Genomic DNA, 17,451 nt, shown 5'->3' on the forward strand with positions numbered 1-17,451 from the left:
TTTTGGTAGGTCCGTGGTCGGGCTGCTCGGACAGCCATGTAGGTTTGCTATGACAAGGAATCAAATGCTAACTACTTGATCTGTGTCTTGACATCTTAATTAAATATACACGATAAAGAATGCCCTTGCCAGCAACCATGCTATACAAACGAGTGTATATAGAGGTGCAGAGGTAACATCAATTCCCACAAAGAAGGCTAGGTGCCTAGCAAAGGAGGAGTCCCAAAGTAAAGACCTGCCTCTCTATTGGCAGAGATTCATGTCCCCCGACTCCACCTAAAGACACGGTCTGCTTCCCAAATGGCAGCCTATTCCCTATGTAGTGCCCTATGTTCAAAATTAGTGCAGTACAAAGGGAATAGAGTGCCATTTTAGACGCAGTCAAGCAACACATCATACCCTGCCTGGGGCCTGGGCTGAGATATCAGTGGTAGTAACAATGTCTCAGCCCCACGTCCAGAGAAACTATATCACTGTCAACACTAATGACATAAAACATCTCACGACATTCGAGTCTCATCTAAATGCAGCGAAAAAATAATCAATTTTCTGTAGGATTAAGTCTGCCCCCTGGCTAGCCCAGTATTCCCACAGTTTATTTTAGTGAATTTAAATCCGTTTGGATGTGTTTGGCCATCATCAAAGTTTCCATCTAAATCTGCAGCGCTGTACAAAACGGTGTATCGTACCCCTGCCCACCCCGCCTGGTCTGTGGAGCTGACGATGCAGTTTCACATCAATATATGAGAGAGGTGGGCAAACACTGGAGAAAGGAGAACACAGGCTACATCCCAAATGGCACCCTATTCACTATAAAGGGCACTCTTTTGGACTAGGGCTCACGTGAATAGGGTGCCATTTGGGATGTAGTCTGGATGCTGAGGGGAGCTCCACATCGATTTCTCCCTGGCCCATGGAGCTGTCCCATCAGACTACAAAACAAATGCAGTCACCCCCATCCTAAAGAAGCCCGGACTAGATACCTCCATCCTCAACAACTATCTCCCCATCTCCAACCCCTCCCTCTGCAACTGGATCTGGACTTCCTGACGGGCAGCCCCCAGGTGAGGGTAGGTAACAACACATCTGCCACGCTGACCATCAACATGTGGGCCCCTCAGGGGTGCGTGCTTGGTCCCCTCCTGATCTCCCTCTTAACCACAACTGTGTGGCAGCGGGCGACTCCAACACCATCACTAAGTTTGCAGACAACACACTGGTATTTGCCCCCTTTCGAATTTTCTGTACTTTTGCATATTTTTGATACTGAATCAGATCATTAACCAAAACCTAAGTCAGCACAACAATTACATACTTATTTCATTTATTTCATATACAATGTTATGCAACACCCAATGCCCCTGTGTGAAAACATAATTTCCCCCTTATTGAATATAACTGGTTGTGCCACTTTTAGCTGCAGTGACTCCAACCAAATGCTTCCTGTAGTCTTTTATCAGTCTCTCACATCGCTGTGGAGAGATTTTGGCCCACTCTTGCATGCAGAACTGTTGTAACTTAGCGACATTTGTGGGTTTTCAAGCATGAACTGCTCGTTTCAAGTCCTGCCACAACATCTTAATTGGGATTAGGTCTGGACCTTGACTAGGCCATTCCAAAACCTTGTAGCTTTTTAGACATTTTCATGTACACTTGAATGTGTGTTTTGGATCATTGTCTTGCTGCATGACCCATATGCACTCCAGCTTCAGCTCACAGATGGATGGCCTGACATTCTTCTATGGAATTATCTGATACAGAGCAGAAATCATGGTTCCTTTTATTAAGGCAAGTCGTCCAGGTCCTGAGGCAGCAAACATCTCCAAACCATCACTATGTTCAACACAAAAAAATATTTTTCTTAATTGAACCTTTCTTTAACTTGGCAAGTCAGTTAAGAACAAATTCTTATTTACAATGACGGCCTACCGGGGAACAGTGGGTTATCTGCTTTGTTCTCAGGCAGAATGACAGATTTTTATCTTGTCAGCGCGGGGATTTGATCCAGCAACCTTTTGGTTACTGTCCCAATACGCTAACCACTAGGTTATCTGCCACCCCAAAGATTCTTACTGTGGAATGCAGTGTTTGGTTTTCGCTATGCATAATGGGACCCATGTCATCCAAAAATATATACTTTTGAATCATCTGTCCATTGAACATTCTTCCAAGAGTCTTGATGATCATCCATGTGCTTCCAGATGCTTTTTGCCAAACTTTAGTCAACTTTTTCGATGACATGGGTCCCATTATGCTTGGCGAAAGCCAAACACTGTAAACTTTATCTAATATTAGGTTTTGGTTGAAGATCTGATAACATTCAGTAAAAATAAAAAAAAATATGCACAGTGGTCTAAGGCACTGTATCACAGTGCTAGCTGTGCCACCAGATATTCTGGGTTCGCGACCGGGAGGCCCATGGGGCTGGACATCATTGGCCCAGCGTCGTCCGGGTTTGGTTGGGGTTGGCCGGCAGGGATATCTTTGTCTCATCGCGCACTAGCGACTCCTGTGGCGGGCTGGGCGCAGTGCACGCTGACCAGGTTGCCAGGTGTACGTGTTTCCTCCGACACATTGGTGCGGCTGGTGTCAGGACCCGGTTACGAACCCGGGTCTCCGGAGTGAGAAACAGTCACTTAACCAACTGAGCCACGAATAGTCGGCAGAACCCAGAAGATGAGGCAGACACAGCAGTACTTGAGACAGTGTATTTAATGAAGTAAAAAGTGAAGTTCTTCAGGAAAACATGTAACTCCACAACCTCAAAAGGAATTCCACAAGAACAAAGGTAATCCTCCAAGACAAAAAAGGTAAATCCACAAGGTGGAAGGTATAGCATAAAAAAGCCTCAAAAGATACTCAAAAATAAACAAGAACAAAAAACAGAATTCCACAAGAGAGTCTACCGGGATCAACAAGAGTTCACAGAGTACTAGGGCTGGGTGCTAACATACAAACACAGAGCAAAGAACTGAGTAAAACAAAGGGTTTAAATACAATCAGGGGAAACGAGGCACAGGTGCAAATAATAATGGGGATCAAGGGAAAACAAAAGGTCAAAAGGCACAATGGGGGCATCTAGTGACCAAAAACCAGAACAACCCTGGCCAAATCCTGACAGCTGGCTTCCGGGTTGGATGGGCATTGTGTCAAGAAGCAGTACAGCTTGGTTGGGTTGTGTTTTGGAGGACGCATGGCTCTCGACCTTCACCTCATTGCAGCGATGAGACAAGACTGTAACTACTACCAATTGGATACCATGAAATTGGGGTGTGTAAAAACATATTTTAAAAAATATGCAAAAATAGAGAAAATCAGAAAGGGTGCAAATATTTTTTCGCGGCACTGTACACATCTACCTCAATTACCTCATACCCAATTACCTCATGCACATCAACTCGGTACTGGTACCCAATGTATATAGCCAAGTTATCGTTACTCAATGTGTATTTAATCCTTCTATTGTTTATTAGTAAGCATTTCACTGTTAGTCTACACCGTTTTACAAAGCATGCGAAGCATGTGACAAAAACTATTTGATTTGATTTTAACTACAAACCCACCTCCTGAACAATAACATATTTGAGTCTCTCCAGTTTGGTTTCCACCTCATCCACAGTACTGAAATTGCCCTCCTCAAAGTCATCAACGACCTCATAACCTCTACTGATACTGGTGCCCTCAACATCCTGCTTCTACGCCACCTGAGTGCCGCCTTTTACGTGTTGAGCCATCAAGTCCTGCTCAGGGTCTGGGTGTTGGGGCACCGCACTCTCATGGCTACAATCACATTGTACCAATCACATCGTACCAACATCGTACTCAATGGCCATACTTCTGACTCTGCTGCTGTCACACAGGGTGTTCCCCAGGACTCTGTGCTAGGCCTCTTACTCTTCTCATCAACATCCTTCCCCTTGGTCAGATCCTCTGCCACTTCAACCTCGACTTCCACAGATACGCTGACAACTCCCAGATATACCTCAGCACCAAATCCCTCCTCGACCCACCACTGACCCACGTTGAATCATGCCTCTCTGCAATAAAAACCTGGATGCAACACAACTTCCTCATGCTAAAGAATTACAAACCTGAACTCTTCCTATTAGGCACCAAAACCACACAAGTTAGCAACCTCCCCCTCAAAATCGATAACACCACGCACCAACCTTAGTCATCCTGGCCTCCACCCTCTCCTTCGACCACCACATCCGACAGACTGTCAAATCCACATCCGCAATATTTCCAAAGTCAGGTCCTCCCTCTCCCGTCCTGCTGCTGAAACCTACCGCCTCAACTACTGCAACTGACTACTCTCCGGCATCAATGCAAGCTCCCTCCATAAGCTCCAAATGGTTCAGAACTCTGTGGCCCGACTCCTCACCCACACTAAGTCCTGGCAGCACATCATCCCTGTCCTCCGTGAACTCCACTGGCTCCTTGTCTCCCAAACGCATTAACTACAAGATCCTCCTTCTGAACAACAAAGCCCTTCACCACCTTATCAGCCTTACCTTTCTGACCTCCTTCTCCCCTACCAACCCACACACTCACTACATTCCACCACAGCAGGCCACCTTGCCCCCCAACCCCCACACACACACACCCACCCTCCCTCTCTCCCACATGCACTCTCTCTCATACACACATGCAACACCTGCTCGTTCGCTCACTCATACACTGACACATCACACTCTTTTCCCTTCTTTAAGCCCCTCCCCATTCTCTTTGTTTAATGTTTTTGTCTCTTCCTTCTGTTAGTCTGGTGTTGTCTTGTTATGATCTCTGTTGTTTTGTTTAGTTTCTACAATTGTCAAGTGACTTTGGATCATTGAAAGGTGCTATACTGTATAAGTTCCATGTATTATTGTTAGTCTTGTTATTATTATTATTAAATTATAATCACTGATCACTGTCACTTCCAGGAGGTCTGGGGCCATATGTATCAATCAACTCACAATAGGAGTGCTGATCAAGGATTTGCCTTTTAGTGTAAAGAGTCGGTGTGTAGTGGGTCGGACGAAGTCAGGCGCAGGACACAGAACTGAGTAAAAACTTAACTTTACTCGAAATAAACCAACAATAAATTCCCCACTGGGAAACACACCAGCTCACAGAAGTACTGACCACTTCACAACGAATAAACACTCACAACAACCATGGGCAAAACAGAGGTTAAATAATGAACATGTAATTGGGGAATTGAAACCAGGTGTGTAAAACAAGACAAAACAAAAGGAAAATGAAAAGTGGATCGGCAATGGCTAGAAGACCGGTGACGTCGACCGCCGAACACCGCCCGAGCAAGGAGAGGGACTGACTTCGGCAGAAGTCGTGACATTTAGATCATAATGAATAAGATTATATAGACAGGGAAGACCTGATCCTAGATCTGCACACTTTATGAACACGACCACTGATCCCTGTCCTCTCTGTCTGTGTATCCCTGCAGATCACCCTAAACTTGAACAATGGTCTCTCTCTGGGCCTGATGATCAGAGGAGGGGCAGAGTACGGCCTGGGCATATACATTACTGGAGTGGACCCAGGCTCAGCCGCAGACCACGGTGGACTCAAGGTATTTACAGGCCATTACCATACACATCCTATGGAAATTGTTTCACCCCACCACAGGGAATAAAACACAATGCAAGGTTCTGACGCAGAAAAGCAGTGGGGGAAAGAGTCTGCTATGGTCTGTGTTGCTGATTCGAAACATGGCAGCCGCTTTTTACTCCACTAAAGACATCGATTCTATGTACAAAACATAGTTCATTGCGCTCTATTTTCAACTTCAGTCTGCTGTGTTTTCAGGTCAGATTTCTGAGGCAGGAATACAGTGGCAAGGAATAGTATGAATCCAAATTAGATCTGATCTTCATCTAAGTCACAACAACAGACAAACACAGTCTGCTTAAACTAATAACACACAAATTATTATATTTTTCTTGTCTATATTGAATACATAATTTAAACATTGACAGTGTAGGTTGGGAAAAGTATGTGAACCCCTAGGCTAATGACTTCTCCAAAAGCGAATTGGAGTCAGGAGTCAGCTAACCTGGAGTACAATCGTTGAGGCGAGATTGGAGATGTTGGTTAGAGCTGCCCTGCCCTATTAAAAAACACTCACAAAATGTGAGTTTACTATTCACAAGAAGCATTGCCTGATGTGAACCATGTCTCGAACAAAAGGGATCTCAGAAGATACAAGATTAAGAATTGTTTCCTTGCATAAAGCTGGAAAGGGTTACAAAAGTATCTCTAAAAGCCTTGATGTTCATCAGTCCATAAGATAAATTGTCTATAAATGGAGAAATTTCAACACTTTTGCTACTCTCCCTAGGAGTGGCCGTCCTGCAAAGATGACTGCAAGAGCACAGGGCAGAATGCTCAATGAGGTTAAGAAGAATCGTAGAGTGTCAGCTAAAGATTTACAGAAATCTCTGGAAGGTGCTAACATATCTGTTGACGAGTCTACGATACCTAAAACACTAAACCAGAATGGTGTTCATGGGAGGACACCACAGAAGAAGCCACTGCTATCCAAAAAAAACATTGCTGCACGTCTGAAGTTGCACGTCTGAGCATCTGGATGTTCCACAGCGCTACGGGCAAAATATTCTGTGGACAGATGAAACTAAAGTTGAGTTGTTTGGAAGGAACACACAACTCTATGTTTGGAGAAAAAAAGGCACAGCACACCAACATCAAAACCTCATCCCAAATGTAAAGTATGGTGAAGGGAGCATCATGGTTTGGAACTGCTTTGCCACCTCAGGGCCTGGACAGCTTGCTGTCATCGACGGAAAAATTATTTCCCAAGTTTATCAAGACATTTTGCAGGAGAATGTAAGGCTATCTGTTTGCCAATTGAAACTCAACAGAAGTTGGGTGATGCAACAGGACAACGACCCAAAACACAGAGGTAAATCAATTACAGAATGGCTTCAACAGAAGAAAATACGCCTTCTGGAGTGGCCCAGTCAGAGTCCTGACCTCAACCCGATTGAGATGCTGTGGCATGACATCAAGAGAGCGGTTCACACCAGACATCCCAATAATATTGCTGAACTGAAACAGTTTTGTAAAGCGGAATGGTCCAATATTCCTCCTGACCAAATGTTTGGTTGAGGTTATTGCTGCCAACGGAGGGTCAACCAGTTATTAAATCCAAGGGTTCACATACTTTTCCCACCCTGCACTGTGACTGTTTACACGGTGTGTTAAATAAAGACATGAAAACGTGTAATTGTTTGTGTGTTATTACTTTAAGCAGACTGTGTTTGTCTATTGTTTTACATTTTATGACCAATTTATATAGAAGTAATTTCAAAGGGTTCACATACTTTTTCTTGCCACTGTATAAATCAGTGTGCCTGTAAACAGTATGACTGGCATCATAGCATTATGGCATGGCTGGGCTTGGGAAGATATCTGGCACACATCTGTCTCTGTTTCTCACTGCTTCTCCTCTGTCAACCCAGTTCAAACATGTCCATCTCCCTCTTTGGAAAAAATCTTCTTCCATAAAGAGGACTATAAAAAAAACTCAGAAAGCCACACTAAATCCAAGCCTGGACTCTTGATTAAATAACAGGCGCTTGACATTTTGGCAGCATTTATTTGACAGAAAGCACTGTGCTGCCTTGTGTTTTCTAGCTGACTGTGGCAGAGGGGACAGAGGCCAGGCACGCTATCAGCTGAGTGTTAGGGCTCTGCGGCCAATCATATAAATAGCATAACTAGAATGGGAATAAAAATCTCTGACTATGGCAATTTAACTGGTAAACTCCAAATGGCCATCAGTTCACCCATTAACAGAGACCTGTTCTACTCATTCTAGTTCTGTGGGGCTGATGGTACTCTAGCCACTGGAATGACAACCTGCATGGACTAAAGGTTTTCCAAAAATCCTGGTTGGAAGATTCCAGATTCCCTGGTTATTCCTTCCTGATTCCCGGAATCTTCCAACTGGGATTTCTGGAGAACCTGTTCATTTTGGAAACGTGACAGGTTATTTTTCTTTCTCTATTCTACTACAAGCCTCTCAGATATTTTGATTTAAAAAAATATATATATATTCTGCCTCAGTTTTGGTAATTGTACTCCACAGTGTATTCAGAGATCTATAAGAACTACACTGTTTTCCAGTGTAATGCTCTGTCGGAGTTGTGTTGTGGGTCTACATCCATGGCAGTCTGGCAGAGTGAGTGATATTGCCATTAGAGGAGGAGCAGTAGGAAAGTAAAGAGGCTGTCTCTTCTCCTCGGGAGGCCGTCTCTGTCTGTCTCGCCTAATCCCATTTACCTCCCCTTCCTCTCTTATTCTCTCTATTCTCCTTTCCCTCTCTTATATCCTCTTTCTTCCCCTCTACCTCTCTCTTACTTCAGCCTGTTAAACACTGACCTGAGGCCTGTCTGTCTGCTACCTCTGGCAGATATCAATGGGAAACAGCTAGATATCAAACTATTGTTTCTTTTTAGTATGCAGTTTGCACCTGCATTATCACCAGGTGTATACATGATTAATTACCACAAAGGCTGTACGTGATTGCAGACATTATTGTGGCGATGTTAATGTTCTCTACAACCTGTTATTATATATGGATGAAGTTATCTATAGCCCTGTGAATTATGGAGTAAAAATATATGTTTGAGAACAGGGACATTCATTGTTAGCCTGGTCAAGCAGTGAAACAGAATGTGACCTATCAAGTTCTGGCTGATTTCATGAGGCTAATTCAATGTTGCTCTGGATTCGAGGCCTTTTCTGAAGTTATTTGACAGAAGCTATGAGAAACAAAATGCCTCCTCTTCTTTTCTCTCCTCTGACAGTGGATAAACTAAACTCCTCTAAATGCATCTTATTAGTCATCCTGTCACTGAGAAGCAATAAGACACCGTCCGTCAGCCAGGTGTCAGCCCCATAACGAGGGCCTCTATCAAGCCAGTCTGGATACAGCTGTTGTCTAACGGGCGGTGTGACAGATGATCGTATGCCTGTCCCATCTGTGTGCAATGACGTGGGATTTAATTAGTGTCACTCCCCCAGGGGATTGGATGCTGCCTTATCCAGCCTACAGCCCTGCCTTTTCTTTTCTTTTAACAGGCCAGCCCACTGGCTCACCATACTTTCCCCCCCTACTTTTGAACAGAGCCCTATGGGGATGGGGTGCCACTTGGAACCATTATTTATTTAAGATGAAAAATGTAGGCAAGGAACGTTGAACAAGCCCTGTGCCATTTCAAAAGTCTCTGTTCCTATTGGAATTTGTGCATGTTTAGCGCACTACCATTAGGTAACAGGTAGTTTTTTTCCCCAAAATCTTTTCATTGTTTTTCTTAATTTTTTTGAAAATCTTTTTGGTGACATATTTGAGCTCAACCTAAACTTACAAATCTCTTATTCCTTAAATGGGGACAATAAAAAAATAAAATAAAAACATTTCAGGGCCTGTTTTATCTCAGGCTCTGTACTTTACTTAGCATGGGTTTGTAGGATGTATAGTTTTGAAATCCGAAATGTACTTTATGAGGGTAGTATACAATATTATGCGTTGTTTAGAAAATGCCACCAGGGGGGTCAGAGTTTACCAGGTTAACCTATTTAGACACTTTATGTTGGTGTTTCTGTTATTTTGGCGGTTACCTATAGGTACACATACAGTACATATAAAAACCAAACATAAAAATATAGCTAATAATAGCAGCCAAATATCTTAAAGTGAAATATCCTAGATCATCTTCTGGGTGTACATGATGACCTTGTACAAGGTGGTTAGTATCACAACACTAACTCCATTAAGTTTGGCAGGCATTGAACATTAATACCCAAACTTTACACAATACAATATTCAGTTCAAACCAACTTTTGAGAATGCTTTTTTTTCTCCACAGCTGTTGAAACTGCTAAGATTATTTGCTATTCTTGAAAAGACATGTCGAGTTTTTGATTGTAACCAAAGAGCATGAGAACGGGGCAAAATGGAAGAATCTTATTGAGAATTTTTCTTAAGACATCAACAAACCTATTTCCAAAGAGCTTCAAAAGTTAATCAGTGCCAAAACATATGCATGTAGTTTCTTATTAGAGAACAACCCCGGGTCTATGAACCAAGCACACATTTTATCTCGCAACCCTGGTGTATGCAATTCAAATAGACGTGTTCAACCTTTGCATACAGCTTGAGATCACAATAAAACATTGACAAGGGCCTGTAAGCTGGAACATTTCACAGGCTGCCATTTTGGAAATAGCCTCTGCCACTTCTCATCCACAAATAGGTGCCAGTGTCTTGTCTCTTTGGCTGGCAACCCTCTGAAAAACACAACATTTAGCCCCTCTCTCTCAGGCGACCTGGAGATAAACTATCAAGTCAGACAACTGTCTCAAAGCCACCAAAATAGGAAATTGAGCCTCTCTACCTTAGTTTTTTTCTCTCTGTCATGCAGGTGATAGAGGACCCAAAAAGCAAAACAGAAACAGAGTTTATTCAAATCCAAACAGGAGTAACAGTGTGTTTGGGAGAGATTGTCCATTTGCTGTACCGTGTCCGTAATAGCCCCTCTCTCTCAGGCGACCTGGAGATAAACTATCAAGTCAGACAACTGTCTCGGCCACCCAAAATAGGAAATTGCCCTTAGCCTCTCTACCTTAGTTTTTTTTTCTCTCTCTCTACCCCCCTTCTCTCTCTCTCTCTCTGAGAAAGGACAAGAACATTGTGTATGGACAATTGCTCCTCTCAGTCTCGTCTGACTCATAACCATTTTATTTCACGCTTCATCTCGGATGATCAATGAAACGCCAGTTGGAAATGACGGTTCAATCTATCGACTTTGAGCAGCTGAGTTACAGTACGCTGGAGGGGTCCCATACTGCCACAGAGTAAGCATTACAGAGGCAGGGGGCTGAGGGACATGGACTTTGAGTGAGTCCCAAATGGTACCCTATTCCCTTTATAGTGCACTATAGTAAAACTCTCTCGTTCAGTGGCTGCACCTCAGATGCCCTGGCTGGGCGATGTAAATCAGACCCTCTCACCCCCCCCCCCCCTCCATCTCTTTCCCTCCCTCCTCTTCAATGAGTTATGGATGTTCACTCAAGCTGATTCTTCCACTGCTTCTACTGTAAATGCATTAGTGTTAGGAGGGAGGGAGGGAGAGGAGGGGAGAAGTCAATAACTAATTTCTTCCTTTACTTCCTCTTGTGGAAAGAGAATTGGCCATTTGAAAAGGTCCCGTAATGCCACTATACATCCTCAGCTTCTCCTGTGTTTCTCAGATCTTCTGTTGTCTTTTATTTCACACTAGACTAACCTTTTATTTTTAAGGAGTGGGGCAGTCCTTTCTTTTTTATGTTTAATGGATAGGATAGAGATTATGAGGCAGGGGGAGAGAGCTAGACCACCCCAGGCCTTTAAACTAACATTCTGATGCTCTGAGAAGACGAGTATAAGACTTGAGAAAAACAACATTGATACACTTCAGTCTATGTAGAAGTTATTTCATTGTGAATTATATTTCTATTCGATACTAATCATGTTACATATTGATAGCAAAGACGCCTTTTGTATCCCCCTGTAGATCATGTTTTCCTTGCTAAGGGACAGATAGAAATGGGGAAAAAATGGTTACCTGGAGGAAAATGGAGGAAGGTCATGTTTTTTCAATTTCAGTCAAGGGGAGGGTTTAGTATTTTTTTTTACATGGTCCAGGGGAGGGTCATGTAATTTTGCCCTCAGAAAAGCCTCAATTCATCGGGGCATGAACTCTACATGAACTCTAGGTGTCGAAAGCCTTACACAAGGATGCTGGCCCATGTTGGTTCCAATGCTTCCCACAGTTATGTCAAGTTGGCTGGATGTCCTTTGGGTGGTGGACTATTCTTGATACACATGGGAAACTGTTGAGCGTGACACTAACCAGTGTGCCTGGCACCTACTACCATACCTCATTCAAAGGCACTTAAACATTTTGTCTTGCCCATTCACCCTCTGAATGGCACACATACAAAAGCCATGTCTCAAGGCTTAAAAATCCTTCTTTAACATGTCTCCTCCCCTTCAACTACACTGATGGAAGTGGAGTTAACAAGTGACATCAATGAGGGTTCATAGCTTTCACCTGGATTTACCTGGTCAGCCTATGCCAAAACTAGGCTGCATTTTGAGGGCTCCCGAGTGGAGCAGCGGTCTAAGGCATTGCATCACTTGCAAACCCTGGTTCAATCCTTGGCTGTATCACAACTGGCTGTGATTGGGTTAGGGGAGGGTTTGGCCAGGGTAGGCCTTCATTGTAAAATAATTTGTTCTTAACTGACTTGCCTAGTTAAATAAGTGTTGATTTAAAAAATAATTAACACAGCAATGGATATTCCAACCCTGAGCCCTGGCCTGCTCTGCTGTTTCTGATTGAAAATGTTTTTGTGTGCTGCTTAACTAATGGCTGTGCTACGTGGGGCTGTGGTGGCAGTTCAGGAGATGAGTAACTAGCTAGCAAACGTAGTTAAACAACAATACAAAAGACAATATCAGAATGTAATGTACCTAGTTGGCTGTAGAATCGCCAGAAGCAAACTGCACGAACAATTTAGGAGTCTACAAACTCACCATATTGTACTTGCAGATACATGTGCTTCACAGAGTGTATTCTAACATTCGCAACGGCAGACACACTGTAGTTTTGAGGAGATGGGAAACGTTGCCCATGCTATGGAAATGGAACGAGTGGTGATTTCTGGGCGATTCAGGGACAAGGAGCGCTGTCCTTCAAGGAGTGAATGGGAGTCTTTTGGGGGCTAGCTCAAAAGCCCAACATTTGCAGAATTTCGTCAACAAAATTACAACATTACAAACCTTTTAGTGTTTAAATCATGACATTAGGTACTATCAAGGAAAAAAGTATACACTGACTTTGAGAAGGGATTGCGTGATTAGCAACCGCGTTACGCAGCATGACAACGTGACCGCGATTGGTTGACAGTCTGCTTGTGACAGTCTGCTTGTCGTTCATTGTATTCCTATCTCCTTTCTATAATATCTCTAGCAAATGCAACATGCAATGCGCGCTAGCATAAAGATGCAGACAAATAGGAAAATGTGGTAGACCCTCTGTTAAATTACACATTTCTCGAGGTAGGAATATCAAAAAAATATGATTAATGGCTCATCCGAGAAAATAAATCCTTCCGAGTTATGACATCGGCCAATATTGAAATCAGACATGTATGATAAATGTTTTTCGCGGTCTAAACGTCTGTAATCCTATCAACTTCTAGTGTACAGTCGTGGCCAAAAGTTTTGAGAATGACGTATGAATTTTCAGAAGTCTGCTGCCTCAGTTTGTATGATTGCAATTTGCATATACTCCAGAATGTTATGAAGAGTGATCAAAGTCCCTCTTTGCCATGCAAATGAACTGAATCCCCCAAAAACATTTCCACTGCATTTCAGCCATGCCACAAAAGGACCAGCTGACATCATGTCAGTGATTCTCTTGATAACAAAGGTGTGAGTGATGAGGACAAGGCTGGAGATCACTCTGTCACAAAACATAGAATGCCCACCCCAACTCACGCCCTGACCAAACTAAATAGAGACATAAAAAAGGAACTAAGGTCAGGACGTGAAAGCTCCCAAGACATTCCAGCAAGCGCCAGGACCATCTCCTAAAGTTGATTCAGCTGCGGGATCGGGGCACCACCAGTACAGAGCTTGCTCAGGAATGGCAGCAGGGAGGTGTGAGCATGCACAGTGAGGCGAAGACTTTTGAAGGATGGCCTGGTGTCAAGAAGGACAGCAAAGAAGCCACTTCTCTCCAGGAAAAACATCAGAGACAGACTGATATTCTGCAAAAGGTACAGGGATTTGACTGCTGAGGACTGGGGTAAAGTCATTTTCTCTGATTAATCCCCTTTCCGATTGTTTGGGGCATCCAGAAAAAAGGTTGTCCGGAGAAGACAAGGTGAGCGCTAGCATCAGTCCTGTGTCATGCCAACTGTCATGTTTTGTCATAGATTGTCATGTCTTGTCCCTGTGCTTTCTCTTCTATTCGTTTCCCCCTGCTGGTCTTATTAGGTTCCTTCCCTCTCTCTTTCCCTCTCTCTCTCTCTATCGTTCCGTTCCTGCTCCCAGCTGTTCCTCATTCTCCTAACTACCTCGTTTACTCTTTCACATCTGTCCCCTATTTTGCCCTCTGATTAAGTCCCTATTTCTCTCTCTGTTTTCGCTTCTGTCCTTGTCGGATCCTTGTTTGCTGTACTGTGTTCTTGTTCCGTCCTGTCGTGTTTTTGCCTTCATCAGATGCTGCGTGTGAGCAGGTGTCTCTGTCAGCTACGGCCCGCGCCTACTCGAAGCGACCTGCAATCTGTGGCCGCTTATCCTGTGATTCCCCTCTACTGACAAGAGGATTTCTGTTATTCCCCGTTTGGACAGTTCCTGTTAAGGATTCAGGATTTGATATTTTCTGTTTGGACTTGAATAAACTCTGTTTCTGTTAAGTCGCTTTTGGGTCTTCACTCACCTGCATAACAGAAGGATCCGACCAAGAATGGACCCAGCGACTACGGATCCTCGCAACTCAGCCGTCGAGATCCAGGGAGCGATGCTCGGCAGACACGAGCAGGAATTGTCTGCTGCTCGTCATGCCGTTGAGACCCTGGCCGCTCAGGTCTCCGACCTCTCAAGACAGTTTCACAATCTCCGTCTCGAGCCACCGGCTACTTCCTGGTCTTCTGAGTCTCCGGAACCAAGAATAAATAACCCACCGTGTTACTCTGGGCAGCCCACTGAATGTCGCTCCTTTCTCACCCAGTGTGATATTGTGTTCTCCCTCCAGCCTAACACATACTCTAGGGATAGAGCTCGTATCACCTACGTCATATCTCTCCTTACTGGACGGGCTCGTGAGTGGGGCACGGCTATCTGGGAAGCAAGGGCTGAGTGTACTAACGAGTATCAGAACTTTAAAGAGGAGATGATACGGGTTTTTGATCGTTCAGTTTTTGGGAAGGAGGCTTCCAGGGCCCTGGCTTCCTTATGTCAAGGTGATCGATCCATAACGGATTACTCTATAGAGTTTCGCACTCTTGCTGCCTCCAGTGACTGGAACGAGCCGGCGTTGCTCGCTCGTTTTCTGGAGGGACTCCACGCTGAGGTTAAGGATGAGATTCTCTCCCGGGAGGATCCTTCCAGCGTGGATTCTTTGATTGAACTCGCCATCCGCATAGAACGACGGGTAGATCTTCGTCACCGAGCTTGTGGAAGAGAGCTCGCGTTAACGGTGTTCCCCCTCTCCGCATCACTACCATCTCCTCCCACTGGCTCAGGTGTTGAGCCCATGCAGCTGGGAGGTATTCGCATCTCGACTAAGGAGAGGGAACGGAGAATCACCAACCGCCTCTGTCTCTATTGCGGTTCTGCTGGACATTTTGTCATTTCATGTCCAGTAAAAGCCAGAGCTCATCAGTAAGCGGAGGGCTACTGGTGAGCGCTACTACTCAGGACTCTCCATCAAGATCCTGTACTACCTTGTCGGTCCATCTACGCTGGACCGGTTCGGCAGCTTCCTGCAGTGCCTTGATAGACTCTGGGGCTGAGGGCTGTTTTATGAACGAAGCATGGGCTCGGAAACATGACATTCCTCTCAGACAGTTAGGGGGAGCCCACGCCCATGTTCGACTTGGATGTAGTCCCCTCCCCAGTATATTATGTGAAACACTACCTTTAACCCTCACAGTATCTGGTAACCACAGTGAGACCATTTCCTTTTTGATTTTTCGTTCACCTTTTACACCTGTTGTTTTGGGTCATCCCTGGTTAGTGTGTCATAATCCTTCTATTAATTGGTCTAGTAATTCTATCCTATCCTGGAACGTTTCTTGTCATGTGAAATGTTTAATGTCTGCTATCCCTCCTGTTTCTTCTGTCCCCTATTCACAGGAGGAACCTGGTGATTTGACAGGGGTGCCAGAGGAATATCATGATCTGCGCACGGTCTTCAGTCGGTCCAGAGCCACCTCCCTTCCTCCTCACCGGTCGTATGATTGTAGTATTGATCTCCTTCCGGGGACCACTCCCCCCCCGGGGTAGACTATACTCTCTGTCGGCTCCCGAACGTAAGGCTCTCGAAGATTATCTGTCTGTTTCTCTCGACGCCGGTACCGTTGTGCCTTCTTCCTCTCCCGCCGGAGCGGGGGTTTTTTTTGTTAAGAAGAAGGACGGTACCCTGCGCCCCTGCGTGGATTATCGAGGGCTGAATGACATAACGGTTAAGAATCGTTATCCGCTTCCCCTTATGTCGTCAGCCTTCGAGATTCTGCAGGGAGCCAGGTTCTTTACTAAGTTGGACCTTCGTAACGCTTACCATCTCGTGCGCATCAGGGAGGGGGACGAGTGGAAAACGGCGTTTAACACTCCGTTAGGGCATTTTGAATACCGGGTTCTGCCGTTCGGTCTCGCTAATGCTCCAGCTGTCTTTCAGGCATTAGTGAATGATGTTCTGAGAGACATGCTGAACATCTTTGTTTTCGTTTACCTTGACGATATCCTGATTTTTTCACCGTCACTCCAGATTCATGTTCAGCACGTTCGACGTGTTCTCCAGCGCCTTTTAGAGAATTGTCTTTATGTGAAGGCTGAGAAGTGCGCTTTTCATGTCTCCTCCGTCACATTTCTCGGTTCTGTTATTTCCGCTGAAGGCATTCAGATGGATCCCGCTAAGGTCCATGCTGTCAGCGATTGGCCCGTTCCTAAGTCACGTGTCGAGTTGCAGCGCTTTCTCGGTTTCGCGAATTTCTATCGGCGTTTCATTCGTAATTTCGGTCAAGTGGCAGCTCCTCTCACAGCGCTTTCTTCTGTCAAGACGTGCTTTAAGTGGTCCGGTTCCGCCCAGGAAGCTTTTGTTCTCCTCAAGAAGCGTTTTACATCCGCTCCTATCCTTGTTACTCCTGACGTCACTAAACAATTCATTGTCAAGGTTGACGCTTCAGAGGTGGGCGTGGGAGCCATTCTGTCCCAGCGCTTCCATTCTGACGATAAGGTCCATCCTTGCGCATATTTTTCTCATCGCCTGTCGCCGTCGGAACGTAACTATGATGTGGGAAACCGCGAACTGCTCGCCATCCGCTTAGCCCTAGGCGAATGGCGACAGTGGTTGGAGGGGGCGACCGTTCCTTTTGTCGTTTGGACTGACCATAAGAACCTTGAGTACATCCGTTCTGCCAAACGACTCAATGCGCGTCAGGCTCGTTGGGCGTTGTTTTTCGCTCGTTTCGAGTTCGTGATTTCTTATCGCCCGGGCACTAAGAACACCAAGCCTGATGCTTTATCCCGTCTCTTCAGTTCTTCAGTAGCCTCTACCGACCCCGAGGGGATTCTCCCTGAAGGGCGTGTTGTCGGGTTGACTGTCTGGGGAATTGAGAGACAGGTAAAGCAAGCACTCACTCACACTC

At 44.8% G+C, this 17,451-nt stretch overlaps 1 protein-coding gene across 4 annotated transcripts in view; it reads left to right on the forward strand.

The window, feature by feature from the left end:
• LOC124034064 (whirlin-like) overlaps nt 1-17,451 on the forward strand; it is a 109,527-nt gene that overhangs the window by 56,771 nt on the left and 35,305 nt on the right. For all 4 annotated transcript variants that reach the window (XR_006838503.1, XM_046346777.1, XM_046346778.1 and 1 more), the window contains exon 3: nt 5,453-5,578. Coding sequence is in view for 3 of the 4 variants with exons in the window: in XM_046346777.1 (XP_046202733.1) it covers nt 5,453-5,578 (126 nt within the window). In the remaining variant the exon portion in view is untranslated. The remainder of the gene's footprint in view (nt 1-5,452; nt 5,579-17,451) is intronic.

Source organism: Oncorhynchus gorbuscha, linkage group LG04 (assembly GCF_021184085.1).
Source record: "Oncorhynchus gorbuscha isolate QuinsamMale2020 ecotype Even-year linkage group LG04, OgorEven_v1.0, whole genome shotgun sequence".
NCBI classification, from domain to species: Eukaryota; Metazoa; Chordata; class Actinopteri; order Salmoniformes; family Salmonidae; genus Oncorhynchus; species Oncorhynchus gorbuscha.